Genomic DNA, 26901 nt, shown 5'->3' with positions numbered 1-26901 from the left:
GGGGCAGAGGGCCAGCTGCCGTCGGGGTGGGCCTGCAGGAGGGCCGGGGGTGGACAGGGCGGGGAGCAGGGGCGACAAGGAAGGGCCCGACAGTGAGCCCGGAGGCGGGCGGGCATCTTCCAAGGGTTCCTAGGCCCCGCTCCATGCGCCCCGCCCCCACCGCTCCCCCAGCCCCCCCAGCCCCCGGAGCAAGGCCGCGGGGCGCAGTGCCCAGGTTGGGGGATCCTCACAGGAGCCCGGCGGGCCGGGCAGGTGGGCGGGGCCTCCCCAGCGACCACCCCCAACCCCCGACTCCGCCCCGGCCCGCGCCCGCTCCCCACGTGGCCGCGGCGGACGGGCGGGGCGAGGCGGTGCCACCTCTTCCTCCCGCGCGCCCCGCGGAGCCCCGCCGGAGCCGCTGCGCTCGGCCGCTGACCGACCCGACTGTGCGCCGGCCGCGCCCCCGCCCGGTGAGTGCGAGCCTCGGGGCCCTCCCGGAGCCGCGGGAGAAACCGAGGCCGGGCAAACGGGCGCGTGGGGCCGGGGAGTGGGGCCGGGGCGGCGGCGCGCGCGTCCCAGGTGCGGCATCCCCCCGGGCGCCGGGGCCCTGCAGGCTCGCGCCCCGCCCGGACTGGCCGCCCCGGCGCCGAGAGGCCGCCCGAGCGCGCAGTGCCCCCGGGTGGTGGGCCGAGGGCTGGCCGGGCCTCGCCCTGTCCGGGGCTGGCAGATTCCCTTCCTCGCGCTGCTACATCCTGACCATGAATCAGCCACAGTTGGGAAAATAAACTTCAACTTCGGGTCCGCCGCCCAGGTGGCACTGCAGGCGCGCGCGGGCCTGGGTCTCGCCTGGGCTGTTGGGTCTCTAGCTGCCTGGGCGGTGGTGGGCGTGCACGGTCCCGGCGTCCCCACGGGCAGAGCTTGGGCGAACCGCACCCCTTCTCTCTTCCTCCTGGGTGGGGCTGGTAGGCCTGAGTGTGGGAGGCCGGCGGGGTGCTCCTGTCCCAGCCCTGGAAGGACGGGTGACCGTAACCTCAGGAGGGACACTGCGGTGACCTGCTGTGCCTCCACAAGCCCCCCGCTGCCCCCGGGGGAGCGTAGGCAGGGGCTTCTGGCGGGCTGGCCTCCGGAGCTTGTTCAGCCCAGGGCTGCAGGGTGGCCCCAGCTGTGAGCAGTGTCACAGCCCCGCCCTAACCGAGCCCACCAAGAGTCAGAGAGGCCAAGGTGGCCGGGACCCTGCCCTGGTCAGGCATGCCCACGGCAGCTGGAGTTGGGGAGTCCCCTTCCAACCAGCCCCGGCCCCTGCTCCCTCTCAGTGGGACCTGAGCAGGACGTTTGCCTTCTCTGGGCCTCGGTTTCCCCATCTGCCCTCTAAAGTGTGGGGACAGTGGCTCAGGCATGGCCCTCCGCCCTGCAGTGGAGAAGGCAGAGACCCAGAGCAAACGCCCCAGCCCCCTTGACGTTGCTGCCTGGGGCCAGGTCTTTGGGGAGGGGATGCGGCAGCCGTGGAGTAGCAAATATTGGCATTTGGATACAGGTCTGGGGTCTGGGGCCTCATGTTGCCCCTCCCATCACCAGGTCAGCCACTGCCCGGGGTCCACCCTCCCACCCCTTCCTCAACTCATTGCAGGCAGCAGGCAGGTAAAGGGCTGCCACTGCGGAGTGGTCCGAGATGACCCAGAGCAGCTGGCTGCCTCCCATGACCCACGCAGGCTGCCTGTCTTTCTAGGGTTCTGCTCCTTCACAGCAAAGAGTTAATCGCCAGGTGAGGGCCCCCACTCTGTGGGGGTGCTGACGGCTGTGGGAGCTAATTGCACACACCTCACATTCTGGGACCTGGAAGCTCCTGCCTTAAATAGACTCCATGTGCCTTTCATCCAGTTGTTTTCTGGATTGGGAAAGTTCGCCGGTTTGTGAGGGCCGAGCAGGAGATGGATGGATAGCTGGGTGTTAACGGTGCTACCTGCGGGCACAGGGCTTAATGCAGCTGGCCTGGCTCTGACTTGGGGCGCAAGGAGAGCTCCAGCCCCTGGCTTCTGAGGACAAGAGGAGGAACCTGGAGGCAGAGCGCCCCCACAGTCCCCCCACAGTCCGAGGGATGAGGCCTGACTCAGCTGCGCGGCCACTCCCCCGCTGCAGTCTCGCACAGCCTGACTCTAATACTGCATGACTCGAGGTGCGGCGGGCACAGTGGGCTGGGGAGGGCACGCCCACGTCTGTTTCAGGACAGTGGATGGTAGTGGGTCCAGGGGAGACAGGCCAGGAAGGTTGGGAGGTGAAGGCCACATAGCAGCCAGTCTCTGCAGGGCTGTCCGCAAGGCACAGAGCCAGGCCTGGAGGCCCCAGGTGCCCCAAATGAAGAACCGGTTTGAAGCCATCATGAAGGAAAGTCCACGTGAAGGGGGTGGGCCCCCTGTCACAGAAGGTATGAGAGCAGGGTCCAACCACGTGGCCTCCTGTTAGGGAGGCCCCCACCCCCCAGTCTCACCCCAGTAAGGAGGGTCCTGCCCAGTCCTCCTCTGAACACTGGACAGCCTGAGTCCTGAACTGGTGTGGGGTCTCTGCATACACCTGTCCCACCTGCCCAGCACAAAGGGAGACCTTCATGCTGAGCCAAGCAGGGAGAGAGGGGCTCTTGTCCTCCCCTAAGCCCCTCCCAAGGTGTGACCACAAGGCAGTGGGGCTCAGGGCTGCTCAGGGCCTCTTCTCTACCAGGCACGCATCTGCCAGCGCTCCTGGCTTGGCCACAGGGCAATCCCAGTGCCTGGAGCAGGCTCCAAGCGCTGAGTGGGCCAGCACAGGGGTGGACGACATGCCAGCCTGTCACGTTCCCACAACACAGTCTCCCACCCTCACACCCACCCAGGGAGGCACATGTACTGCAATTACTATCTGTTTCCCAGATGAGAAGACCAAGGCATGGGGTGACTGGGTTATGGGCAGTGCCCCTGTTCTGGCAAGAGGCATTCATAAAGCCCCTACTGTGCATATCAGGCTCTGTGCCCCCCTCACTGCTCCACTGGGCCAGCATGTGTACACCATGCTGAGCTTATACAAGGCACTTACTCCAGGTTAGGGTGAGAACTGGCCAGCCCTGAGGGAGGACCAGGAGCCTAGGGCTGCCCTCCTGCCCCTCATTACCACCGCAGGAGACTTGGTATCTTGGCACTGCCTCTCTGGGAGTAGGAGGGCTTTGTCCTGGCCAAGCAGCACCCCCAGGCCTCCAAGCAGGGGAGCGGGCAGGTACCTGTGGGCCCTAGAGCAGCCGAGCAGACAGGCAGCTTCTGAGAAGCTGGTCCATCAAGACAGCGCGGACAGCCACAGCTGGGTGAGATGACTGGTACAAAGGCCCCTCTCCCAGGCCCCCCGAGGGCAGAATGGCCAAGGGCCATGGCCAGTGTCCTTCACTTCCGTCCCTCACGCCGGGGCCCCCAACTTTCCCCCCCCCCCCCACTCACATGCAGCTGCTTCACCCTTACTTCCTTTCCTGTGGGCTGGTCCTGGGCTGAGCATGCCAGGGACGGTAGGCAGGGAGGGTGGGGGGGGCTCCCATGAGGCTGTGCCTGGGCCACCCCACAGGGAAGGCACCAGTCTCCCTGGGCAGGGACCAGGGCCAGCGGTGGGGGGACGGGTTGCTGCCTGTCCCCCTCCCCGCCTGTCTCCACCTCCCCACATTCAGACCCGAGTGGTCTGAGAATGGGAGCCCCAGGTGCCCAGATGAGACCCTGCCCGCTTTGGGGGCACCCATGGCCCCCTGCCTGGTTACCAGGCAAGCCCCCCAAGGCTGGGCCAGGCCATGGAAGTTGGAGCGGAGGAGTGAGGCGCTGCCTGCAGGAGGTGGCAGAGAGACAGGAGGGACCGCCCAGGTGCGGGCCAGAGGCGGGACCCAGGAGGTCGCCTTTTGGAGGAGGGGAGGGGAGCAGCCAGGAGGGGCCTTCAGGCCAGGCAGGCCTGGCAGCCACGAAGTGGGACTGGTGCAGCCAACCGAGGTCTCTGGAGAGCACCTGGCCGTGTTACGGGTGGGAAAGCCTGGAAGGGCCTGGCCCCCTAACCCCCAGCCACACAGCATCCTCGGCCACGTCAAGGACCTTACTTGCCGGGTTGGGCTAGGTTCCTGGCGCTGGCCACGTGGAGCAGGTGGCCCGGGGGTGCTAGGCTGAGGGGCCAGAGGGGCACATGCCACGTCCCAGCCTGGCTTGGGCCCTGGCAGCCTGGCCAAGGAGCTGCAGGCTGAGTGGCCAGGTGGGCAGCCGAGCACAGCCCTTTCTGGCAGTTATGGGGCCTGCTTTATGAGTGGCGTCTTGGTCATCTCAGCAGGCTGCGGGGGTTGGGGTGGACATGGCCTATCCCCATTTGAGGATGGGAACCAGGGCCCGGGAGGGAGGTCATATGGATCGTTAAAGGGGCACAACTGGTCAGTGGTGGAGCCTGGCCTACCCAGAACCTGAGTTGTCCCCTGTCTCCCGGGCCCTGGCCACCGCCCCCTGGCAGTGCCTGGCTGTGCAGACTGTGGCCCCTCCCCCATCCTCAATCCGCCGCTTTGTTCTCCCTGCACCTGTGCAGGCAGCCTGGGGACAGGCCTGTGGGGCTGCTGGGCAGGGAGCGGGCTGGCAGCGGGCAGGCTGCACTCTGGCACTAAGGCGTAGACAAGCACACATTGGGGCCTGAGGCCTGAAGTGCCCAGATAGCCCCTTCCCCTCCCTGGTCACTGAGGGTCCTTCCAGGCTGGGCAAGGCCTTGCCTGAGGGCAGTTTGGGGATAGGGACACGGGTCTCCTGGAGGAGGCACTTCTGAGCTGCATCTGGTCTTAAGAGAACCCAGGCGGAGCCCTCTTACAGCCCCATGGAGCCCTGCAGGTGGGGCCCTGCAGGTGGACGCTGTGGCCCGGCACCTGGGGCTTCAGTGGACCAGTGCCAGGCAAACACCACCTTGCCGCCGCCTCCTCCCGCCCACAGGTCTCCTCCAGTGCTCACTTTCAGATCCAACTCAGCGGCGGAGGGCAGCGGTGGCCACTGCCGCCTCAGCGCCCCCTGCCAACTGCCCCGCACTGGGGCCGGTGGGCAGCCCCTCCTGGCTCCAGCCCCTGGGCTTTGGACCAGAACCTAGAATGTCAGAGGTGGCCAGGCCCTCTGGGGACACCCCCTTGGCCCTGCTGTGGTGCAGCCAGGGTGTCCAAGGCCTGGAGACGGGACCCTAGGTCGGCAGCAGGAGGCATGAGCAGACCCGTGCACCCCTGGGAGCCCTCAGCGCAGGTGGAAGTGAAGGCCCAGCGAGCCATCCGCGGGGGGAGGGGCACTCCTAGACCGCCCCAGCCCCTGCCCAGGAGCCCAGAATCACACAGCGCCCGGCGTGGGGCTACACTGCGACAGCCCTCCTCCCACTGAAGTGCGTGGCAGCCCCAGCCCCAGGCCCAGACCCAGCCCGCGCCTCCTGCAGGCAGGCGTTGCCTGTTTGCACGTGTCCACCCCACACCAGGGCTGTCCGCCTCTGTGGCCGCCCGAGCTTCTCTTCCTAACGCAGAAGAGTGGGGCATAGAAGATGCACACGGGCCAGGCCTGGGTGCTGCACGCCTGACATCACTCCGGCCTGGCCACAGGAGGCCCAGCCCCAGCCTGGCTTCCCTGACCCTCGGTGCCCCGGCTCCTGCTCCAGCTTGCCCAGACTCCCCCCCCACCTCCGCCTTGCTGGCTGCACCGTGCTGCAGTGCTGAGGCCAGCCAGCGCCCGGGCCCGCCCTTCCTCCCGCGACCTGAGCTCCTCTGAGGGGCTGTGGTCCTCTGGGCCGCTGTGCTCTTTCTGATTAGGAAAATGAACACGCTCACCCCAGAGGCAACTTCTGTTGGCAGGTGGGCATGTGTCTTATGCGGTGTGTCGCGTTTCATGTGCTTGAAATCCTGCAGTCCCACTTGGTGTCCTGTTTCTGTCTGGTTTTAATTTGGCACTGCGTGGCTGTCTTGGTGCCCACCCACCTCCCAGCATGCTGGGCCCTTCTGTCCTGTGCAGGATGCGCAGTAGCCCAGATGCCTCCTCACATGCACTGGCCAGTTCAAGCGAGGGCTTGGGGGGCACGCCCCTTCCACCCCATTCTCGGACTGGGGTGGTGGTGGGTGGAGGGCTCCTTGGCCATGACAGGCCAGGGGACAGTGAGGACACTGCCCACCCGAGGCCTTATGCTTTCCTTGTCAGTGGATGGGCAGGCAGTGGGCGGATACCCAGTTCTTTCTCCTCCTCCTGGAATGAGCCCTCTAGGGACCCAAACAGGTCAGTCCAGGTCCCCCAAGGGCCAGTGGTCTGGGGGGAAGAGGACACAGGCTGGAGGCTCCAAAGAGCTGAGCTTTGGGGGGCGGGCGCTGTGACAGGTCACAGCCAGCCAGTCTCAGCTTCAGGGACCTCCGCCACCCCGCAGGGCCTGGGCTGCCTCTGGACCACAGGGGGCCGCGCAGAATGCAATCCAAGGGCTGCCAGGCAGTGGAAAGATTCGAGTTCTTGGAGGAGCTAAAAATACAGCCTGGCAGCCCCTGCCCCCCGGTTCCGGAGCCCCACTCCTGCCATCCACCCGCCCCGCCGGAAGCCGAGCACGCTCTCTGCACCCCACCCCCACCCTCATTGGCTCTGGGCCCAGAAGCATCCTGGGCCCTGTGCTGATCCTGGCAGGGACACCCTGAAGCTGGCTCCCACCCTGGCAGCCAGCCTCTCTCACAGGTGCCCGCCTCCCCATCCTGCACCTTCCCGAGCCTGCATCCCAGCCCCCAGACCCCCAGAGCCCCTGGACCAGCCCTTGCTGGGACGTAGGAACAGAAGGCCACTCCCCTCTGAGGGGGCCTGGGCTTCCCCACCCCAGCCCACTGCTCTAAGCCCGCAGACCATGTGGGGGCTTCCTAACGGCATCCCAACACAGTGGCTGCCCAGTGCCCGACTAGGTGTGCACCCCCTGTGCCTCCGTTTCCCCCTCTGCACAACGGGCTGGTCTCTAAGGTCTGGGGTTGTCAGCTTTGACCCTATCCCCCACTGCGCACGCGCGTGCGCACACACACACACACACACACACACACACACACACACACACACACACACTCACACTCACACTCAGTTGACAAACAATTGTCTGGGGTTGTCAGCTTTGACCCTATCCCCCACTGCGCACGCGCGTGCGCGCACACACACACACACACACACACACACACACACACACACACTCACACTCACACTCACACTCAGTTGACAAACAATTGTCTGGGGTTGTCAGCTTTGACCCTATCCCCCACTGCGCGCACACACACACACACACACACACACACACACACACACACACTCACACTCACACTCACACTCACACTCAGTTGACAGACAATTGCCAGGCAGGGCTGGCAGCCCCCTGTGAGTCAGCACAGCTGCCTGGGCATGTGGGTGCCCAGATGGAAGAGCCTGTGTCACCCTGCTAGGCTGGCCAGGCATGGGCAGGGAGGCGGATGGGTGGCCATGGAGGGGGCCAGGAGACCCACTGGACCAATGTCCCCCTCTCCCCCAGGTCGTTGAGGCGGCCCTGTGTGGGCTGGGGGAGTGCCTGGGAGCAGGACACCCGGATCAGTGGGCTGACCCCAGAGCATTTCAGGGGAAACCCTGTCTTCAGGAGTCCCAGACTGACCCCGTCCCATTGGAAGCCCCACGTTAGTGGTAGAAAAAGAACATTCAAGAACCATGGTCCACTTCCCACTTGTTTTAGAGCACCAGGGTCTTCGTCTGCAAAAGCCCCCGACCCCTCTTGTTCCGCTGGTGCAGGAGGAGGACAGACTGCCTGGGGGCATATGGGGATGCTGAAGCACCCCAACCCTTCAGCTGCCCGAGGGACTGGGCCTGGTCTGAGCCGGATACTTCAGACTTAGCTGTAAAAAAGCTCTGCAAACGCACATTCCTGAGGCTGGCCACGCCCCTCAGCTGAGTGGGACTCTGAGAACATTCCTGAGCTTGTGGCTGCCCCTGCCCCCGAGGAGGCCCCCCCCACCCCGTGTGGGTGCCAGGCCTGGCTGTCCACCGATGCTCAGCCTGCAGGCTGGGCAGGGCCAGAGGCCAAAGGACCAGGCGTCCTGGACACTGTTTACGACAGCTGCAAGCGCTTCTGAGCCCCACCGAGCCCACTGGGTCCAGTTTATCCACGGGGAACCCCACTGCAACTGTCTGTGCAGACGGGGAGCAGAGGGCAGGGAAGCCCCCCCAGGGCGCACAGCCAGGAAGCCCCAGAACGAGCTCCTGCCTCCCACGCAGCTGCAGGGTGTTGTCAGCCTGAGTCCCTCTGGGCGGCGTCTTCAGAGCCGCAGCAGCCGGGTAGTCAGCCGCCGCCACGTGCACTTGGCAGAGACTTCAGGCACGCAGCAGAGTGGGAGAGCTTTATTGCTGTGTCTTACGTACGTGTTCATTGTTACTGTGTACTGACAATGTTGCATTGTAGTATATGACATATACCTTTGTTACATACATGTGCTATTACATGCACGTATATACTTGCAGTACACATGTATATTATGACATGTTGCCATGTGCATGTCATGCCACATACATGGAACACCTGCAGTACATATATGCATATATAATATGTTAATTGTTATGGTGTATGTAACATCTGCAGTACTTATACATATATAACTTATGTTGTTGCTGTGTATATGTATTATACCCCATGTATATGACATATACCTTTAATACACATTATATATGTTAATTCTTTCTGTTTACATATATATACTTGTATATAATATATTCCTGAGGTACATACATGTATTATATATGTCAATTGTTACTGTGTACATAGCATTAAATAATATACGTTAATAGTTACTGTCTACATATAAAATGTGTATATATTTACAGTATACATATATTACATAATTTTAATTGTTGCTGTGTACATTATACATGTATATGACACATGTATACATATTATGTAAATTAAATTATACCATTTCTATATATAGAAAGCTTCTTTATAGAGAAAAAGGGGACCCCTGGGTGCCCCGATGAGGGCTGGGGGAATGCATTCGGCTTCCCCTAGTCGGTCCTAAGTTGAGAGTGGGGACAACAACTCTGGGATTATGGGCTGTCACTGGCCAGGCCCCGGCTGTGTGGGGTGATGGCTCGGGGCTGTGGTTGGGTTCCCTGGGCTGGTGGCTGCAGATAGCGGGCTGCCTTCCTGCACGTGGGCCGTGGGCGTGCGGCCTGCTTCGGGGCTGGTTCCCTCTGATGGTGGCCCAGCTTCCTGGAGTGGGTACTGCTGGTTGTGGGTCAGAGTTCTGTCTTCACGTGCCCTCTGGCCATTGTCTGTACATTCAGTCTCATCCTGAAAGGCAGTTGAAACATCTCCAGGGAGTCCTTCTCAGCCCAGGGCCTGACCATGACCAGGTGGGCCCTGGATGAGGTCAGCCTAGTGGGCATCACAGAGGGAGAAAAGCTGCCTCCACCGCACCCACCGGGTCCCCAGCTGGGCTCACTGTCTTAGCTGGACTCCCCTGCCCACACTTGCTGCCCCACATGGTGCCCGCTGGGGCCTCACCCCCTTGTACTGTACTGCCTGGCCCAGGGCCCAGAGCATGGCACCAAAGCACACAGCAAAGGGTGCTTCACGGGCAGGTGGGCAGAGGGGACTGCTCACCTCCTGCGGTGGTCCCACCCCCATCCCCACAGACCAAGAGGGCCCTGTAGGTGGAGTTTTGGGGGAGTGAGCCCATGGCCCCAGGGACAGGAAATGCACAGGGAAGGCTGGGCAGGGCCAGGCAGGCAGATTTAGGCAATGCTGGCTGTCACCAAGAGTGTTTTTTCTGCATCTCAGGACCCCTGGGCTCCTGGCTGGAGAGGACACTGGGATGCCAGAGGCCTGGCCTGGGAGAGTCTGTGCTCCATCTACTCAGCCTGTGCCAAGGAAACAGGGACTCAGGCCAATGGGGGCGGGGAAGGGAGGGTAAGTTCTGGGTGCCGCCCACGGTGGGCGGCAGTGTATTCGGAGGCCTGTGTGCCATGCTCTTCATGGTGGTGGGAGCAGCCGCACCCCTGCCGCCAAGCTGCCCAGGAGGGACCGGGGCCCGCTGGCATCAGGCAGCTCCGTGACCAGCAGTAATGAGAAGCCAGGAGAGCATGAGGGGCCGCCAGAGGCAGGGCCCGGACTGGGTGGGCAGAGGCAGCCGGAAGGTCTTGCGCATCTGGGTGAGTGGACAGTGGAGGGGTGCCCAGATGCCCGGGAGGGTAGATGCAACTATGGGGTCACAGGGAGGCTCCAGGCTGCCCCCTGGCCAAGGCTGCAGGGCCCTGGGGGAGGGCTGACAGACACCCAGCATCCTCCTCGCAGCCTGTGGGGGCACCCACAGCCCCTCAGGTTGCTCCCAGCAGGCCGATGCTGGAGGTTCGGGTGAGGAAGCTGAGGCTCGGGCAGGACAAGACAAGTGACTCTCCAGGGTCGCAGGCTCTGACTCCTGCATCACCTCAGGTGGCCCCTGGGCTCTCTCTTCTAACTCACCAAGTCCGCAGCCCTTAGAGTAAAGCCAAGCTGGGCGTCCAGCATGTCAGGCTCCGGGCCACCCTCTCTCTGGCTGGGGTCCAGTCCCACTCGGGTCCACTGTCTCCAGCCCTGGGACTCTGGGCACGGGACCTGGCTTCTCGGGGTGCCGCCTGTCCTCTCCTGTAAGGTGGGGTGACGCTGAGGGCAGTGGCGGGGCATGAGGCACGGTGGTGTCACTCTGCCCTGCTCCTCAGGCCTTCCCCCCAGGGGCTCCTGCTGCCCTTCTTAGATACTAAATATAAGAGCCGAGCCATACATGGGCGCAGAAGAGCCTGGGCTGCCCCTGACCTTTGAGGGCAGGCCCCAGAGGACACGGGTGGGGACAGCATCATGGCAGAGGGCCCCAGGGAGGGGGCACAGCCGCCTGTACTGTTCTGTTTTGGGTAAAGGTGTGTCGGAGGGGGGCATTCTGGGTGGGGGTCACACATGTTGTAAATGAGTCTGGGTAAATCTGCACATGCCAAGGGCCCACAGGAGCCAGGGCCCGGCAGGGCTGCTGCCCACTGGGGCCCTGTTCTTGCCAGGAATTGGATGGGCACTGGGCCTGACCCCGTTAGCCCTCCTCCCAGCTGCAGCCCAGGAGTGCCAGGGTCTGGAATTATGTGCATCCTATTGACCCCATTTGACCCTGACCTATGGGCTAGGGAAGTGCTCGGGAGCCCCCCGAGATGCCATTCTGTTGCATCGTCCCCAGTGGGCAGTGGTGTTCCTGCCGTGTAGCCACCTCAAGGTCCTCATGCGGACAGCGGGGCGGAGCCAGTGCCTCCTCAGTTGCTATGGCAATTAGTGAGGATCACCTGGCACAGAGGAAGCCCGTGGGCTGTGGGCTGCAGCAGCCCTGGGGGGACGAGGGTTTGCCAGCACGTGCGTGAGTGCAGGCCGGCCCAGGTGTGAGCGGGAAGCGCGGTGAATCGTTGGGTGGGGTGCGGAGGCAGAGGACACCGCGCGCTGGCAGGGCCCTGGCCTCTCAGCCTGTGGGCCGCCGCCTTCCTCCGCCCGGCTGCTGGCTGATGCTCACTCATCTCTCTCTGGCCCCACAGTTCAGCAGGATGTCGGTGAAGGAGGGGGCGCAGCGCAAGTGGGCGGCGCTGAAGGAGAAGCTGGGGCCGCAGGACTCGGACCCCACGGAGGCCAACCTGGAGAGCGCCGACCCCGAGCTGTGCATCCGGCTGCTGCAGATGCCCTCCGTGGTCAACTACTCGGGCCTGCGCAAGCGGCTGGAGAGCAGCGACGGTGGCTGGATGGTGCAGTTCCTGGAGCAGAGCGGCCTGGACCTGCTGCTCGAGGCCCTGGCGCGCCTGTCGGGCCGCGGCGTGGCCCGCATCGCCGACGCCCTGCTGCAGCTCACCTGTGTCAGCTGTGTGCGTGCCGTCATGAACTCGCAACAGGGCATCGAGTATATCCTCAGCAACCAGGCCTACGTGCGCCAGCTCTCCCAGGGTGAGCCCTGGGCGGCGGCGGGCAGTGGGCTGGGCCGGGACAGACCTGGGAGACTGAGGCTCCGGGCTGGAGAGTCAGCAGGAGGACTGGAGACACAGGATGAAGCTCTGCTGGGCAGGCAGGGAGGGCTTCCTGGAGGAGTAGCCAGTTTCCTCTTCACCCCAAGTCTGAGACCTCCAGGTCCCTTTGGAGCCACCCCTCCAACACCTGCACCAAGTTGCCCCTCTGTTCTGTGACTTTTCCTGCCTTCCTGCCCTGCCCCCTCCCCTGTCTCTGACCTCGAGGTCCCTGTCCATGCCGGGGCAGCCAGTCACCTGGGTCAGAATCACAGGTCCACCCAAGGAGGCCCACCTACGCACTGCCTGGCTCCAGGCCACTCAGCCTTAGCCTGGCTGCAGCCCTTGAGGTCTGGCTGGCACCTGTTAGGGCTTCATTCTCCACCCCCTCCCTGCCCTGTCCTCTGCTCCGGCCACCAGGGGTCTTCTTCCCAGCTGCCAGCCCCCAGCCTGCACCTCCTGCACAGGCTGCCCTCTGCCTTTGTGTCCCTGCAGAGGTCTGCTTATGCCCTAAGCTCCTGCTCACTGTCACCTCCTCCAGGAAGTCTCCTCAGGCTGTGCTAAATTAGGCATCAACCCTTGAGAAAGACTTCAGGTGGCCCTTGGTGGGCAGTGGGCAGTAGTGGTCAGTGTGTCCCTTGCCTGCCAGGCTATGCTGCTTTGTGGCAGCGACCCAGTCTCACTGATGCTTGGGGCTCCAGGGCAGGCAGGGACAGGCAGGCTGGCCTGTGGGGGGGGTGGAGCCAGAGGCTGCCTCCTTCCTGTCTGACTGGCCCAGGCCTGGCTCCGCCCTCTGCAGAGTCCTCTGGGACGTGTTATTTGCAGGGCCAGCCAAGGGACACCCGCAAAGCCCTCCTAGCCCAGGATGAGGTGGGAGGTGGGGGCTCGTGAGGACAAGGGGGCACCACAGGCTGTCCGTCATCCATGGCTGGTGCTGAGCTTGGTGAGGCGTGGACCCAGCTGGGGAGGTGTGCCCGCGCAGGCCCAGAGCCAGCAGGCCCTGTCAGAGAGCCAGCCTGAGAACCCTGCCTCCAAGCCCCTCCCTACGAGGTCTGCTCCTGGGATGCTGGAGGCAGGTCAGCCTCTGGAAGGCCATCACCTGATGTGGCCAGTGGGCCTGTGCAGAGGCGCCCCTGGTGTCTGCTCCCACCCCCTTCCCCAGCTCAAGTGGGAGTCCAGAGCAGAGCCGGGCACAGGTCTGGGAATTGCGGAAAGCAGGAGGATGAGCCCCAGCTGGGGCTCTGGGCCCCCTGAGATTGCCCCCGGCCTTTGGCAGCTCTGGACACATCCAACGTGATGGTCAAGAAGCAGGTGTTTGAGCTGCTGGCTGCCCTGTGCATCTACTCGCCCGAGGGCCACATGCTGGCCCTGGACGCTCTGGACCACTACAAGGTGAGCCTGGGGCGAGCCTGGGGCCTGGGCGGGGCCTGAGCCGCACACTGACCCCTGTCCGCCCCTCAGACGGTGGGCAGCCAGCAGTACCGTTTCAGTGTCATCCTGAACGAGCTCGCGGACAGCGACAATGTGCCCTACCTCGTCACGCTGCTCAGTGTGGTCAACGCCGTCATCCTGGGCCCTGAGGACCTCCGTGCACGTGCCCAGCTGCGCAGCGAGTTCATCGGTGACCACCCGCCAGCCCGCCCTGCCGGCCCTGCTGCGCCCGACCCCCCTGTTACCTTTGGTGGACTGGGCCTTCGGGACTCCTGGATGTTAGCCCCGGGGGCTCTCAGTGTTAGGCTGGCTGGGCAGGGAGGGAGGCGGGTGGCCGGACCTCCAGTTCCAGCCCTGCCAGTCATGGATGTGACCATTAATGGGCACCACTGTGTGTCCAGCATGATGTCTGCCCTCCAGAGAGTCCCTGGCATCCTGCCCCACCCCATGGGCTGGGTGCTTTGTGTGGTGGGAGTAAGTCCAGGGAGGTGGAGGGGAGGGGTGCTGGCCAGAGCAGCCGCTGGACCCCTTCACCCCATCTGTCCCTCTGCAGGGCTGCAGCTGCTGGACGTTCTGACCCGGCTGCGGTGAGTCCCCGCTCCCTGCTCCCAGAGCCAGGCCCACCTTCCCCTTGGGTCCCAAGCAATGCCGCCTGCCAGGAGCCCCAGGGGTGCCGCCCCTCCTGGAGCCAGGTCCCCTCGAGAGCCCAGCTTTCAGCCTCTTGTGCCGCTGGACAGGCCACTCGGCGGAGTCCCCCCGCCTGGGGACTCGGTGACTGCCCCTGGAAACTCCAGGCATGACACAGAGAACGACCACCTTTAGTACAAATACATGCCAGACACGGGGTGGAATACGCTTATGCTAAAAATCACTTGTTTATCTGAAACTCAAATTCGGTCGGGTACCCAGAGGCTGAGAGCCCCCATGCCTGGCCTCATCTCCAGGGACGGCAGCTGGGGGTGGGCCCGGAGGAGGGGCCTGAGGCTGGTGCGCAGGCGCTGAGCCGGCCTCAGGCAAAGGTTTGCAGGTGCCAGGTGGGCCGCCCTGTCACTGAGGGTCCAGCTCATCGGCCAGGCTGAGATGACCAGCAGGGCCCGTGCTCAGTGGATGCTCAAGTGCGGGCCAGACGGCCTGCACTCCACCCTGGGCCTCTTGGGGCTGCTCTTGGTGCCGCCCTCCCAGCACCCAAGGGGGGCCGTCTGGGCCACGTCTCGTGGGAAGGAGTGCTCTCGCCCTTCCCAAGGGGTGTGGGGCTGCCAGCTGACCGTGGGCCTGTGAGCCCGCTGCCCCTAACAGAAAGGCCAGCCTGGACAGACCACAGCTGCCCCCAGCAGTGCAGCACGTGTCAGCCACGGGCTGGGCTCAGGGCCGTCTGGGGGTCTGTCCGGGGCCTGGGAGGCCGGTGGGAGCAGCAGGGCTTAGCCTGGCCTGGCCCCTCCGGCCCCAGGGACCTGGACGATGCCGACCTGCTGATCCAGCTGCAGGCCTTTGAGGAGGCCAGGGCCGAGGACGAGGAGGAGCTGCTGCGTGTCTGCGGCGGCATCAACATGAACAGCCACCAGGAGGTCTTCGCCTCCGTGTTTCACAAGGTGGGCCGGCAGGGAGGAGGGGGCCGTGGGCGCCGTGGGCCGAGGTCTGGGGCTTGGGAACAGCCTGCCTCGGCCAGAGCCCGCCGGTACCCCGGGGCAGCAGGGCCTGGTCTGGAGCCACACTCGGGGGGCAGCAAGGGGCTGCCGGGGCGGAGAGAGGAGGAGCTTGGGGCGGGCGGCCTGAGGGCTGGTCTGGGCTGCGGTGGGGACAGAGCTGGGCACAGGACCCGGAAGGACAGGGCCGCAAAGGCCAAGGGTGCCCAGAGGTGGCTGCACTGTGCTGGGCCCCATGCGCTGGCCACTGTCAGGTGGACTGAGGGCCTCCCTGGCTGGGACCTCCCATCCTTCGTTGAGCCCCCAGCTCTCAGCCGGGGGCTGGTGCTCCCAGAGGGCATCCAGGAGACATTGCATCAGGTGGGCAGAGACCAGGGATCGCCAAGCAGCTCACCATGCCCAGGGTGGCTGCGCCAGGGAGGGTGGTTCAGCCTCAAATGCCCCAGTGTGCAGGCTGGGGAGCCCCGAGTGGCTCATCCCCAGGGTTCATCCGCAGCGTGCAGAGTGCTGATGGGGTGGGCGGCCCTGGTAAAATGAGGCTGGCACCTCTCCTGACCCTGCCCCTCGCCCTCCCGGCCCAGGTGAGCTGCTCCCCGGCGTCTGCCCAGCTGCTGTCCATGCTGCAGGGCCTCCTGTACCTGGAGCCCAGCCGCCCGTCCTGCCAGCTGCTCTGGGAGGCTCTGGAGGGCCTGGTGAACCGGGCCGTGCTCCTGGCCAGTGACAGTGAGCAGACGGGCAGGGAGGAGGTGCCCTGCCCGGGGACCCCCGCCCCTCCCTGACCCCAGCCTGGTGGGCAGGCACTGGGGTCTCAGACCGTGGGTGGCGGGTGTCCGTCCTTGACTCCTGACCTGCCCTGTGCCTTTCCCACCGTCCCCCCGCCGGCCTCCTGTGGCCCTCTGCCTTGACCGTGATGTCCCCTCCGCAGCCCAGGAATGCACCCTAGAGGAGGTGACCGAGCGGCTCCTGTCTGTCAAGGGGCAGCCCCGGCCCAGCTCCCTGAACAAAGCCCACAAGAGTGTCCAGGCTGATCTAGGCCAGAGTCGGGGCAGCTCCCCCCAGAATACTGGTGCCCCAAAGGCAGGGGTAGAAGGCCGGCAGCCAGCCGCAGCCCTCGCCTCCCAGCCCGTGGTCAGCATGCAGAGTGGGAGCCACGTGACAGCCCCACAGCCAGCAGCCCTGGAGCAGCGGGCAGCCCCCCTACCCCCGCCTGCACCCCCACTCCCCGGCTCCCTGACTGTGCCCCCCCCTCCTCCACCCCCACCCCTGCCAGGCCTGGGGACGTCATTTTCTCCACCCACCCCATTGCCTGGCTCTACTGGGACCTCACCCCCGCCACCTCCACCGCTCCCCGGCATGGGGTGCCCCCCTCCACCCCCACCCCTGCCAGGCTCCAGCCCTCCTGCAGTGGGTGCCATGGAAGAGATCATCGTGGCCCAGGTGGACCATAGCCTGGGGTCCGCCTGGGTCCCAGTCCACCGGCGGGTAAACCCACCCACGCTGCGTATGAAAAAGCTGAACTGGCAGAAGCTGCCATCCAACGTGGCTCGAGGTGAGGACCCCCGATTCCCTAACGTGCCTCGCCCGCTCATAGCTTCCCTCCGGGGGCAGGGGACTGGGCCCCGCTTGGTAGAGTGGCAGGTGGGTATGTACTGTGAGGCTGGCACCTGGGCTACCAAGGCCCAGGCTGGAGCCCCCACCACTACATATGGGCCAGGTGCTCGTTGCCCTGGGGCTGTGGTGCCAATGCCAGGAAAGCCAAGGTAGCTGGCAGCCAGGTCGCTTGCGGCCCGGACACAGGCGTGTGCATGCACGAGCGTGACAACAGCCGGAGGGCTCCCTCCACGGGGCCCGCCCGCCCTTGGGTCCCTGGCAGGCGCGGGCCTGACGCGTGTTGAATCCACAGAGCACAGCTCCATGTGGGCCCTGCTGAGCAGCCCGGACGCCGACCTGGTGGAGCCCGACTTCTCCCAGATTGAGCAGCTCTTCTCCTTCCCCGAGGCCAAGCCCAAGGGGGCAGCTGCAGCCCCGGCCAGGAGGGAGCCCAGGGAGGTGGGGCCGGGCCGCGGGTCAGACGGGGGCTCCGTGCGGCCTTCCACGTCCCCGACCAACGGGCTGGGATGTTTTCCAGATCACGTTCCTGGACCCCAAGAAGAGTCTGAACCTCAACATCTTCCTGAAGCAGTTTAAATGGTGGGCACCCAGGACGCAGGAGGGGCCCCTCTCGGGCAGCCCCTCCTGCCGAGGGCCGCTCCCGTCCCGCTCCTCCCTTGCTTGGCAGTGCCCTCTGCAGGCCATCCCTGGGAAGTGCACCTGCTGTCCTGGGAGCAGGAGACTGGGGGCCCCAGCTGGGGGTTCCGGGACCACCACACCCGACTCCATGGGGAAACTGAGGCCCAGAGAGTGGCTGGGACCCCTGAGGCCCCAGACAGGTGGTGGCCAAGCCAGGGTGGGGACCTGGCCCTTCCTCTCAGGCCCCAGGTCCTTCTCTGCAGGGGTCAGGCTGGCCTCTGCCCTTGAGCCACCCTGCCTGTGTCCTGAGCAGCCCCAAGAGGCACTCTGGCAGATGGGGAGCACGCTGTTCAGCCCCCAGCTGCATTACTGTATGGCCCCCGGCAGGGGGCTGGCCCTCCAGCAGCCCACGCGCCCCTCTACCCCAAAATTCGTGGGTGCCGGCGCAGCCCCCGGTGTGACCGGCAGAGGTGCTGTGAGCTGAGAGCCGTCCCTGATGGTCAGGGTCCCGAGGACGTCAGGTGGGGCGACCCGTGCCCCTCCCACACCACGCACGTCCTCACCCTCTCCAGCTCCAACGAGGAGGTCACCACTATGATCCGGGCAGGCGACACCACCAGGTTTGACGTGGAGGTCCTCAAACAGCTCCTCAAGCTCCTTCCTGAGAAGCACGAGGTGAGTGGGGAAGAAGGACGTGCTGACCCTTCCCTGGGGACCCCCAGTGGGGAAGCGGTCCCAGCCCTCCCCCCACCCTGCTGCTGAGGGGCCGCCGGGCAGCCAAGGGGGTGGGAAGTTGGAATCCCACACGTGGGCCTGCTTCCTGCAGATTGAGAACCTGCGCTCCTTCAGGGACGATCAGGCCAAGCTAGCCAGTGCTGACCAGTTCTACCTCCTCCTGCTGGGCATCCCCTGGTAAGCCCGCCAGCCCTCAGACTGGGCCCGCTGGTGGGGAAGGGGCCCCGACCTGGAGGAAAGAGCAGGGCTGTGTGCGCCTTTCCCCCGGGGACCACAGCAAACGTCACCGTGTACCCCCGGCCCTGCCTCTCCAAGGGACCCACGGCGGCATGGGGAGTGAGCAGCAGTCAGGCTGGCCCAGGCCCCCTTGGGCAAGTCTAGAGAAGGCGCCCACCTGTTCTGGGAGGGAGGGGTGCCCCACAGGGAGGTGAGCCCCTGAGTCTGCAGGACCTGGGTGCTTGTCTGAAATGCCCCTTCCTGAGCGCCACCCAGTCCTGCTGAGTCACCTCTGGAGCCCGTTGGGTAGGGACGGGCCGTGGGACCCTCACCTGCCTGCACAGTGCAGTCATAGGGCAGGCGGTGGGCGCCCGGCCCCTGACCTCTGCTCTGCCCCACAGCTACCAGCTGCGGGTGGAGTGCATGCTGCTGTGCGAGGGCACGGCCATCATGCTGGACATGCTGCAGCCCAAGGCCCAGCTGGTGATCGCCGCCTGCAATAGTGAGTGGGCTCAGAGCCTGCGGGCCCAGCACCAGGGGCCCCGCTGCACGGGTGCGCAACCGCTGACAGGCCTGCTGGCGCTGGCCCCACCTCACCATAGACTATCGCCCCTGCTCTGAGATGCGCTGCACATGCACATTCATGTGTGAATACAGACACGTGTGCACTCACACATACAGACGTGTGCACACACCCACACTTGCTCACACAGTCACAGGCACACACACACCACTTTCTCCTAGCACAGTGTCGGCGGGGACATGCCTGACCACCGAGGCACAGCTCACTTCTGCTGGGGACACACGTAGTGGATGTCCACTCCTGTGTCCGTTCCAGAGCCGGAAGAACTGCCTTCCCTGAAGCCCCAAGGCGTGGTCAGCTCAGAACCAGAGTGGCTACAGGTCCTCAGAGGCCTCGCCCGCCCAGTCAGTGGGGTGGTGGCCATCTGCCCCCGGGGTCGTGAGGGTTCAGTGAGCACTTACGCTAGGGAGACATGCTTCCAGACCCCCAAGCTTATCTCTGGTGGGGTTCCTGCCACCCTGCCCACCCCAGGGTGAGCCTGAGAGGGGTCCCAGGGCAGGGAGTCAAGGAACGCCATACACGGACAGGACCCCAGGCCAGGGCCGTGGAGGCCTTGCACCACCAGCGCCCCCCTCAGCCCCGGCCCCTCCCACAGGCCTGCTCACCAGCCACCAGCTGCCTGTCTTCTGCCAGCTGATCCTGCAAATTGGAAACTTCCTCAACTACGTAAGTGGGCTGTGCCCAGCCTGCCCTCGCCCTCCCTGGAGGCTGGAGACCCACTCCCCATCCCTCACAGGGCAGCCACACTGGGGACGCTGACGGCTTCAAGATCAGCACACTGCTGAAGCTCACGGAGACCAAGTCCCAGCAGGGCCGCGTGACACTACTGCATCACCTGCTGGAGGTGGGCGCTTGGGCCCGAAGGACGGCCCCCCGGGCTCTGCCCTGCTAACGCGCCCACAGCCCCTCCTCCAGCTCCCATCCAGGCCCAAGGGGAGGACTCGGAGACCCAGAGTGGGAGGCCTTTTGGGAGTCATGAGCCTTCGCTGCTGAGGGCACAGGTTACAGGGTGGGGTGGGCTCGGGAATCCCCAGGGCGGGTGTGGCCACCACAGATCTCACTGGACATGTCCTGTTGCAGGAGGTGGAGAAGAGCCACCCGGACCTCCTGCAGCTGCCCCGGGACCTGGAGCAGCCCTCCCGGGCGGCGGGGTAAGCACTCACGGCCCAGCCCCACCGCCCTGTCCGCACCAGGGCCGGCCCCTCTGGTCCCAGCCAGTAAGGTGGTTGGACCAGGCTGCAGCACATGCCCGGACCCCCAGGAACTGCTGCCTGATAGAGTGCTTTCTTTCATCTGGGGGTTGGACTTTGCTTCCACCCTGGCGGTCCCACATGACTCAGACGGGGAGACTGAGGCCTCAAGGGGCAGGGAGCCATCTGATCACAGTCACAGAGAGTCTGGCCTTTTTACAAGGACACTCTCATAACAGCCCATGAGCAAAGCCATGCCACCCCATTGTACAGGGGAGGAGACCAAGGTTGAAGGAAGCAGGGCCGTGTCCTTGGGTCACTCGGCCCCGGGACACAGCTGTGGAAGAGCAGCCCGAGCCGTGCAGCTCCAGGATCCATGCTGCCATAGACGGTCTCAGGCCTGGGAGCTGCTGGATCCCATGGAGGGCCAGGCAAAGCCAGACTGAGCCGTGGGGTCCCTGTCCCGATGCTCCAGGCCCAGCACCTGGCTGAGCCGTGGGCTCCCTGTCCCGATGCTCCAGGCCCAGCACCTGGCTGAGCCGTGGGCTCCCTGTCCCGATGCTCCAGGCCCTGCACCTGCCGTGAGGGACACTTCACTCCCTGCACTGCTCAGCCCACCTCGAAGTTCCAATATGCTTCTGGCAACCTGCGGGTGTGCAGGGCTAGGGCCCCGCTGTCCCAGCAAGGCTGGTCATCAGCTGTCACCTGATCCTGCCTGGCCCTCTGGTACCATTCAGGATCAACGTGGAGATCATCCGCTCAGAGTCCAATACCAACCTGAAGAAGCTTCTGGAGATGGAGCAGAGGGTGACCTCGTCCGTCCCCGAGGTGCAGGAGCAGTACGGCGAGCGCCTGCAGGCAAGCACCAGGCGGGCAGGGTCCTGGGCTGGGGGGACAGCTGCCTGCTAGTCTCCAGAAAGGTGGGCCTCTCCAGGGCCTAGGTGTCTCCCAGGCCTGGGGTCTGTAAGGTAGGAGAGCGACCCCGGGGGGGTGGGGGGCAGGTGAACATGGGAAAGCAGAGGACCAGAGTGCGGGCCCCCCACGGAGGGCGGCCGTGCCGTTCCCAAGGTGGCTACTGCAGGTGAGAGGCCTCCCTTGGTCCTGGGGGCTGCAGTGCCCAGGCCCCTAGTCCTGAGCAGAGGAGCTGTCACCCTCCTGCCCCCAGGGGCCCCACCCCAACCCTGGGCTCCAACCTGGACAAGTGTCCTGTGATAGCGAGTGGCACCCAGTCTGGGGTCCTGACGGGGCTGTGACCACAGGCCTGTGCCCCCAGACCAGCATTGCGGCCTCCCAGGCACTGGACAAGGTGTTCCAGGCCATCGAGCAGAAGAAACAGGAACTGGCCAGCTACCTGTGTGAGGACGCCCAGCAGCTGTCCCTGGAGGACACGTTCAGCACCATGAAGGCTTTCCGGGACCTCTTCATCCGCGCCCTGAAGGTGGGCTGGCCGCGGGGGGCAGGCGGGGCCCCTCCTCAGTGCCAGGCTCGGCCAGTCGAGCGCCGGCGGGCACGGTGTCACGGGGCCCGTGTCTGCCCCGCGCAGGAGAACAGGGACCGGAAGGAGCAGGCGGTGAAGGCCGAGAAGAGGAAGCGGCAGCTGGCGCAGGAGGAGGCGCGGGGGCCCCGGGGCGAGGATGGGACGCCCGGTAAGGCGAGGCCCGGGGGGGAGCCGCCTTTGGGCCCCAGCGTCCCTCCCCAGAAGCCCTGCTGTGCTGCCCACTGAGGCCCCTCCCCGCTCCAGGCCGCCCGCGGGCGGCGTCCCTGAGGGTCTCCGGGCTTCTCAGGCAGGAAGGGCGGCGCGAAGCAGGAGGAGGTGTGTGTCATCGACGCCCTGCTGGCCGACATCAGGAAGGGCTTCCAGCTGCGGAAGACGGCGCGGGGCCGAGGGGACCCAGGGTGGGGCGGCAAGGCAGCGCCCCCAGACAGCCCGAGGAGCAAGGCGCCGGGTGAGGCTGCGCCCGCCTCGTCTCTGTCCCCCTTCTGCCGTGACTCCCTTGTACTGTCCTTGCGGCCCCGCACCTCCCTTCCTCCAGGAAGCCCTCCCTCACCTCACAGCGGAGCCCTGAGTGATGGGACGGCCCGAGGATGGGCTAGAGGGCAGTCAACCCTGGTGATGCGTCCACGTGTCTCTGAGGCAGCAAAGGGCTCCTGGCTGGTGTGGGTTGCGGGAGAGACAAGCAGGCCCTGACGGATGCCCCTGGGGGCTCACAGGTGGTGGGAGAGGCAGGCAGGGGGCCCTGCAAGGGGCCCTCCACCCCGGGGGCAGCTGCCGGGATGCTCTGGGCATGCGGTGGTGTATGCCGCCACCTTGGGCCCAGTGTCCCCTGCCCTCCTGCGCTGCGGACAGGCCAGAGGCACCAAGATCTGGACCCACCCCGTGGGAACTGCACTGGGAGGCCACCAGGGAAGGCTCCCAGAGGGAGGGGGCTTTGCCCGGCTGGCAGCGCTCAGAGAGAAGCTGAGATGGAGGGAGACCCCCACCTGGGTACATCCTGGGCAGGGCCGCTGCCCCTCACTGACATGTGTCCTGTGTCCCCAGCAGCCGCCAGTGACCCCCGAGGAGGCCTCACGGGAGGCAGCAGCTGCCCCACCTCTGAGCCTGTTCTGGGCCCTGCGGTGGCTGGGCAGCCCCCAAGCCGGGACCTAATGGATGCCACCACCCCCAGCCCTCAGCCCACCAGAGACGGGCCAGAGGAGGGGAGGCCTGGGCCCCTAGAGAGGTGCTCTTCCTGGTACGTCGATGCCACTGACATCCTGACCGCAGAGGACCCCCAGGATGTCCGGCCCTCTGCAGGGGCCTGGCCGGTGATGCTGGAAGACACCCAGGCCCTGAAGCCCCTCAAGTTCTCTGGTGACAAGCCCCCTGGGGCCACAGGTTCCAGCCAAGACATTGAGGGCCCTGCAGCCCCACAGGGCGTCTGCCAGGCCGAGGCCGACCGCGCAGGCAAGGGTCTGGAGTGTGCCGCTCCATGTGGCCCTGGCAGGGATGGAGACAGGGACGAAGAGGACACAGCCCCAGATTCTGCACTGGACACATCTCTGGACAGGTCTTTCTCCGAGGACGCCGTGACCGACTCCTCAGGGTCTGGCACTCTCCCGAGGGCCCAGGGTCGCACCTCAAAGGGGGCCGGCAAGAGAAGGAAGAAACGCCCCCCAAAGAGACAGGAAGGTGAGTCCGGGCTCCCCGCAGCCCCTGGTGCCCTTGAAGCAGGAGATGTGGGTGGGCGAGTCCGCGTCTGATCAAGGCACGTCCACACTCTCACCCTGGACCTCTCCCTGCGGCTGGCCCCTCCCCTTCCCCAGCAAAAGTGGGTGATTCCAGGGCATCTGCATGTCCTGCAGGAGAGAGGGAGCAGTGCTTGGGAAGGGCAGCCTTGGGGGACCACCACCCTCACTGCTGCCTCCTAATCCACTAACTCCTGCCTCCTGTAGGGGGTGGCAGGTGGGGCACGCGGCCGCCGCAGCGTGGGAGCCTGGGCACCACCTGTCCTGGCTCAGCGTCTGTGTGGCCCGAGCATGGGGCACCCAGCCCCAGCTCCAGGCTCAGGGTTGCTCATGAGCGACAAGCTGTTGAGTACGTTTCTTTTATTTGAAAGCAGAGGTTGCCCCTGACTCTGACGGTAATAAAACAAAAAGCCTGTGTGTGACCCAGTAAGGTATGTACACAGCCTGGCGCTCTGCACTAATGGTGACGGCAGAGGCAGGGGCCTGCGCTCAGCCTCCTGGCCACTAACCTGGCTTCCTTCCTGCCCGCCTCGTCTGCAAGCATCCCCGCCCTCCTGTGCTGCGGTGGTGGGACCCGCCTGCCCTCTGTCTTTCCCTCCCTGGAAGGGCGGAAGCCACGTCTCGCTTTGCTGGTGTACCCACTGTGCAAGGTGCAGCCTCAGCGCTGCCTGTTAGGCAAACAGGTTTCAGGGCGGGGTTAGAAAGACTAGCGTGGGCGCCCTCGAGGGAGGAGGGCTCCAGGACCTGGCAGGACAGGCTGAGGTCACCCCTGCCCCAAGCAGTCTGGCTAATCCTGGGCCTTCACTGACCCCGGGCTCCCCAGGGCACCTTTAGTCTGTCTCCTTAGGGCACATTCAGCCCTCCTCTGGCCCTGTCCTAGCCATGCATGTGCCCAGGGAGACAGGGGCCAGGATGGTTCCAGGAGCCGGCTGCCAGGGATAAGCGGGCAGCAGACTCCCCCTCAAGGGGTACACAGGCCTCTCCCTGGAAGCCAGGTCCCAGAGACAGCGAGGGGGCCCCCATGGGTCCCCTGGGTGCAGCACTGGGCCTCCAGGGACTCTTGCCTATGGCCCGAGAGGCTCACAGGTGGAGCCAGCAGACGGGCCTGGGGGAGCCTCGACGGTCGGGACTGTGCTGGGTGGAGGAGAGCCTAGTGCAGGGGACCTCCAGCCTTGCTCAGGGCTGCCCGGTGCTGACGGCCTGGGCCTGCGTCGTAGGAGCCAGGGCACAGAGGCGAGGTCCAGCTGGGGCCCAGCGGAGGCGGGCACAGGAGTGCACATTCCCCTGAGTTGATCCTCACAGTCAGCACAGCCCTGGTCCCGGGGTTTACTTCTGGGCTACTTTCCAAGCTTGGCTCTGGCATGACACTGATGTCCATTTGTTAGCACGGTGCTGGCGTGCCCCTCGGGCTGGGGTTGGTCGTGTGGCCCTAGCTGGCTGCTGGCCCTGCAGGGGACAGTCTGGGTTTGGTGGCTGGCAGTCGTGGGTGGCCACTGTCTGGGGGAAGGTCCATGTGCCCAGTGTGGGTCTGTGCCACCCTGACCCCACTGCAAGGAGGCAGCTCCCAGCGTGCAGGCACCTGGATCTGCAGCAAGGGCTCACTGCCCTCTGGGCCCTGCTGTCCTGTGCCTGGGGGCAGGGGGTATGAATCCCACGCTCCTTGTCTCCCCAACTTTTTATTTGGAAAAGCTTCAACTGGCAGGAAATTTGCCAGGAGACCATAGTGAACACCACCTATCTTCACTCTGGAAAGGCAGAAACCTGGAAAAAATAGCAAAACTGTTCATATTTGCCACATTGCACCCCCTCCCCAACGTGACAGAACGGTTTGAATGCTTGTAGACATCATGGCGCTTGGCCCAGGGTTCTAAGGGCGAGGCTGCCCTCCTGCACATCCAGGACAGTTCACTGGTGCTCTTCATAGTGTTGCTCTGGCATTTTGGAAGGGAGACCCCTCCTAGGGTGGCACACCCAGCCTCCTCTGTCTTTGACGGTGTCATGGGAGACGCTTTCACTGTGAGTCCCGTTCCTTCCCCATGACGGGCCCAAGGCTGCGTTTTGGAGCAGAGATTCTTCCCTCGTGACACCTGTCCTCCCCAGAGCATCACCGGCAGGGCTCAGGGGCCCACTTGCCACATGGGCAGTAACGATGCCTATCGAGTTGCTAAAGTGCTGATTTTGAGAGACCCCTGCTGCACAACATGGCATCACTATGGTTGGCAGGCAGCCCATGGGTGACCACAGGGGGGTGCCTCCCAGTTTGCAGGACACTGCAAAATGGTGATTTCTGTTCCTCATTCCTTCCACAAACTTCCCCTTCTCCCTTCTTCTCCAAACTGTGTCAGCCTCAAGTGTGTGCTGGTCCAAAACCCTGCTGGGTCTGCCGGGGCAGGCGGGGGGTACACTGGCTCGTGCCCCCTCCAGTCCTTTCTTTGGTACAGCTGTGTGCAGGTGGCAGAGCCGTCATGGGGCCCTGGTGCCCTCAGGACAGAGCTGGGGAAGGACAAGGAGGGGTCCAGCATGTGGGCCCACATGGGGGTGGGGTGGGGATTGATGGGCAGAGCCCAGCGTGGGTCTGAGAGCCGGGGAGCTGCAAGACTCCACCATCTCAGGTGAGGAAACTTACCTTGTGAGACCTGCCTGGACGGGTAGACAGGAGCCAGCTTGCTGGGGGCATCCCGGCACTTCACCTGGATGAGCCTTGCTAGTCCAGAGAAAGGGCTTGGGGTCAGAGTGGACCCAGGGACACACAGTGCAGCCCACTGGGCAGTGGCGCCAGGGACAGCGGGAGCCTAGGGGCCCAGACAGCACAGTGCCACTGTCCCCAGGACCGCCCCTAATGATGTCGTCCTCTCCTTCCCCACAGGCCCCAGGCCCAGGCCCAAAGCAAAGTGAGAGTGCCCACAGCTGGCGTTAATACGCGGCGAGCCGCTGGACGTGCTGCTGAGTGGGGCTCCTCCGGGGCCAGGCTGGGACTGGGCCCCCGGGAAACCGAATCTCCGTGCCTTACCCAGCCAGGGACGTGGGCCTCTCAGAGCCTTCTTGGGGCATTGTGCCCGGGACCCCGCCTGGTGCCCTCCTGACCGCCTGCACACCCTCAGCCCCTCGTGGTCTGCTTACTGAACACCAACACCCAGGCCCACACTGGGGCACCCGCCATGGGGCCGGGTCAGGTGGCTGTGTTCCTGGGGTGCCTGAAGCATGCTCCCCCATCTGGGGGCCTGGCACCCAGATTCTTTTGGAGACAGGCCCTCGCAGACCCCTCCCCATGAAGCCAGGCAGTGCAGAAGCCTCACTGCCCCCCTAAGGGCCCCACTCAGCTGGACTGGAGCAGACTGGTTTTTACCCAAAATATGTTTGTTTCTGCCTTTCTGCTGTCCTGTGATGGCTTAGCTGGGGACAGCTGGTCATGTTGGGGGGACCCAGGGCCTTGGGCGGGCCAGGGTCTTCCTCGGGGTGGGGGGCGGTGGTCACGGCCCCATCCCGCTGTGCCCAGCCCTGCACGGGGGAGGTATAGGCCCTGGCTGCCACACTGTGTAGCCAGGGCCTGGGCCCCTGCCTCCCCCGCCCCAGGTGTGTGCTGCCACGTGAAGGCTGGAGGGCTTTGACCAATAAAAAGCAAAGTTGGCCCAGAA

General features: G+C 64.9%; 1 protein-coding gene across 5 annotated transcripts; it reads left to right on the top strand.

Annotated features, from left to right (window-relative positions):
* Positions 1–342: 342 nt before the first annotated feature.
* On the top strand, positions 343–26901 carry INF2 (inverted formin 2). Of its 5 annotated transcripts, XM_057488082.1 has the most exons (23): positions 343–449; positions 11559–11958; positions 13291–13406; positions 13476–13635; positions 13999–14032; positions 14893–15034; positions 15670–15811; positions 16014–16637; positions 16992–17137; positions 17217–17278; positions 17890–17992; positions 18144–18229; positions 18670–18770; positions 19447–19517; positions 19588–19695; positions 19932–20002; positions 20779–20899; positions 21315–21479; positions 21585–21687; positions 21826–21987; positions 22581–23210; positions 23641–23697; positions 26133–26901. In XM_057488082.1, exons 2-22 carry the CDS (start codon positions 11568–11570, stop codon positions 23694–23696), a joined length of 3594 nt encoding a protein of 1197 aa, XP_057344065.1. In that variant the 5' UTR covers positions 343–449; positions 11559–11567; the 3' UTR covers position 23697; positions 26133–26901. The 5 variants fall into 5 exon arrangements, with proteins under 5 accessions (XP_057344065.1, XP_057344066.1, XP_057344063.1 ...); XM_057488083.1 differs by lacking the exon at positions 23641–23697; XM_057488080.1 differs by having other exon boundaries at positions 13476–14032; positions 22584–23210.

This window comes from Manis pentadactyla, chromosome 11, assembly GCF_030020395.1.
Source record: "Manis pentadactyla isolate mManPen7 chromosome 11, mManPen7.hap1, whole genome shotgun sequence".
NCBI lineage: Eukaryota > Metazoa > Chordata > Mammalia > Pholidota > Manidae > Manis > Manis pentadactyla.
The sequence above is the reverse complement of the archived record's forward strand: the minus strand, read 5'-3'. Positions and strand labels throughout refer to the sequence as shown.

What these genes read in the sequence shown, in the direction of transcription:
- INF2 (XM_036882531.2), top strand. Translation starts at nt 11,568, where the DNA reads ATGTCGGTGAAGGAGGGGGCGCAGCGCAAGTGGGCGGCGCTGAAGGAG. An exon ending in TTCCTGAAGCAGTTTAAATG is followed by an intron (nt 17,279 to 17,889) that starts GTGGGCACCCAG and finishes CACCCTCTCCAG; the next exon opens with CTCCAACGAGGAGGTCACCA. An exon ending in TCCTTCCTGAGAAGCACGAG is followed by an intron (nt 17,993 to 18,143) that starts GTGAGTGGGGAA and finishes TGCTTCCTGCAG; the next exon opens with ATTGAGAACCTGCGCTCCTT.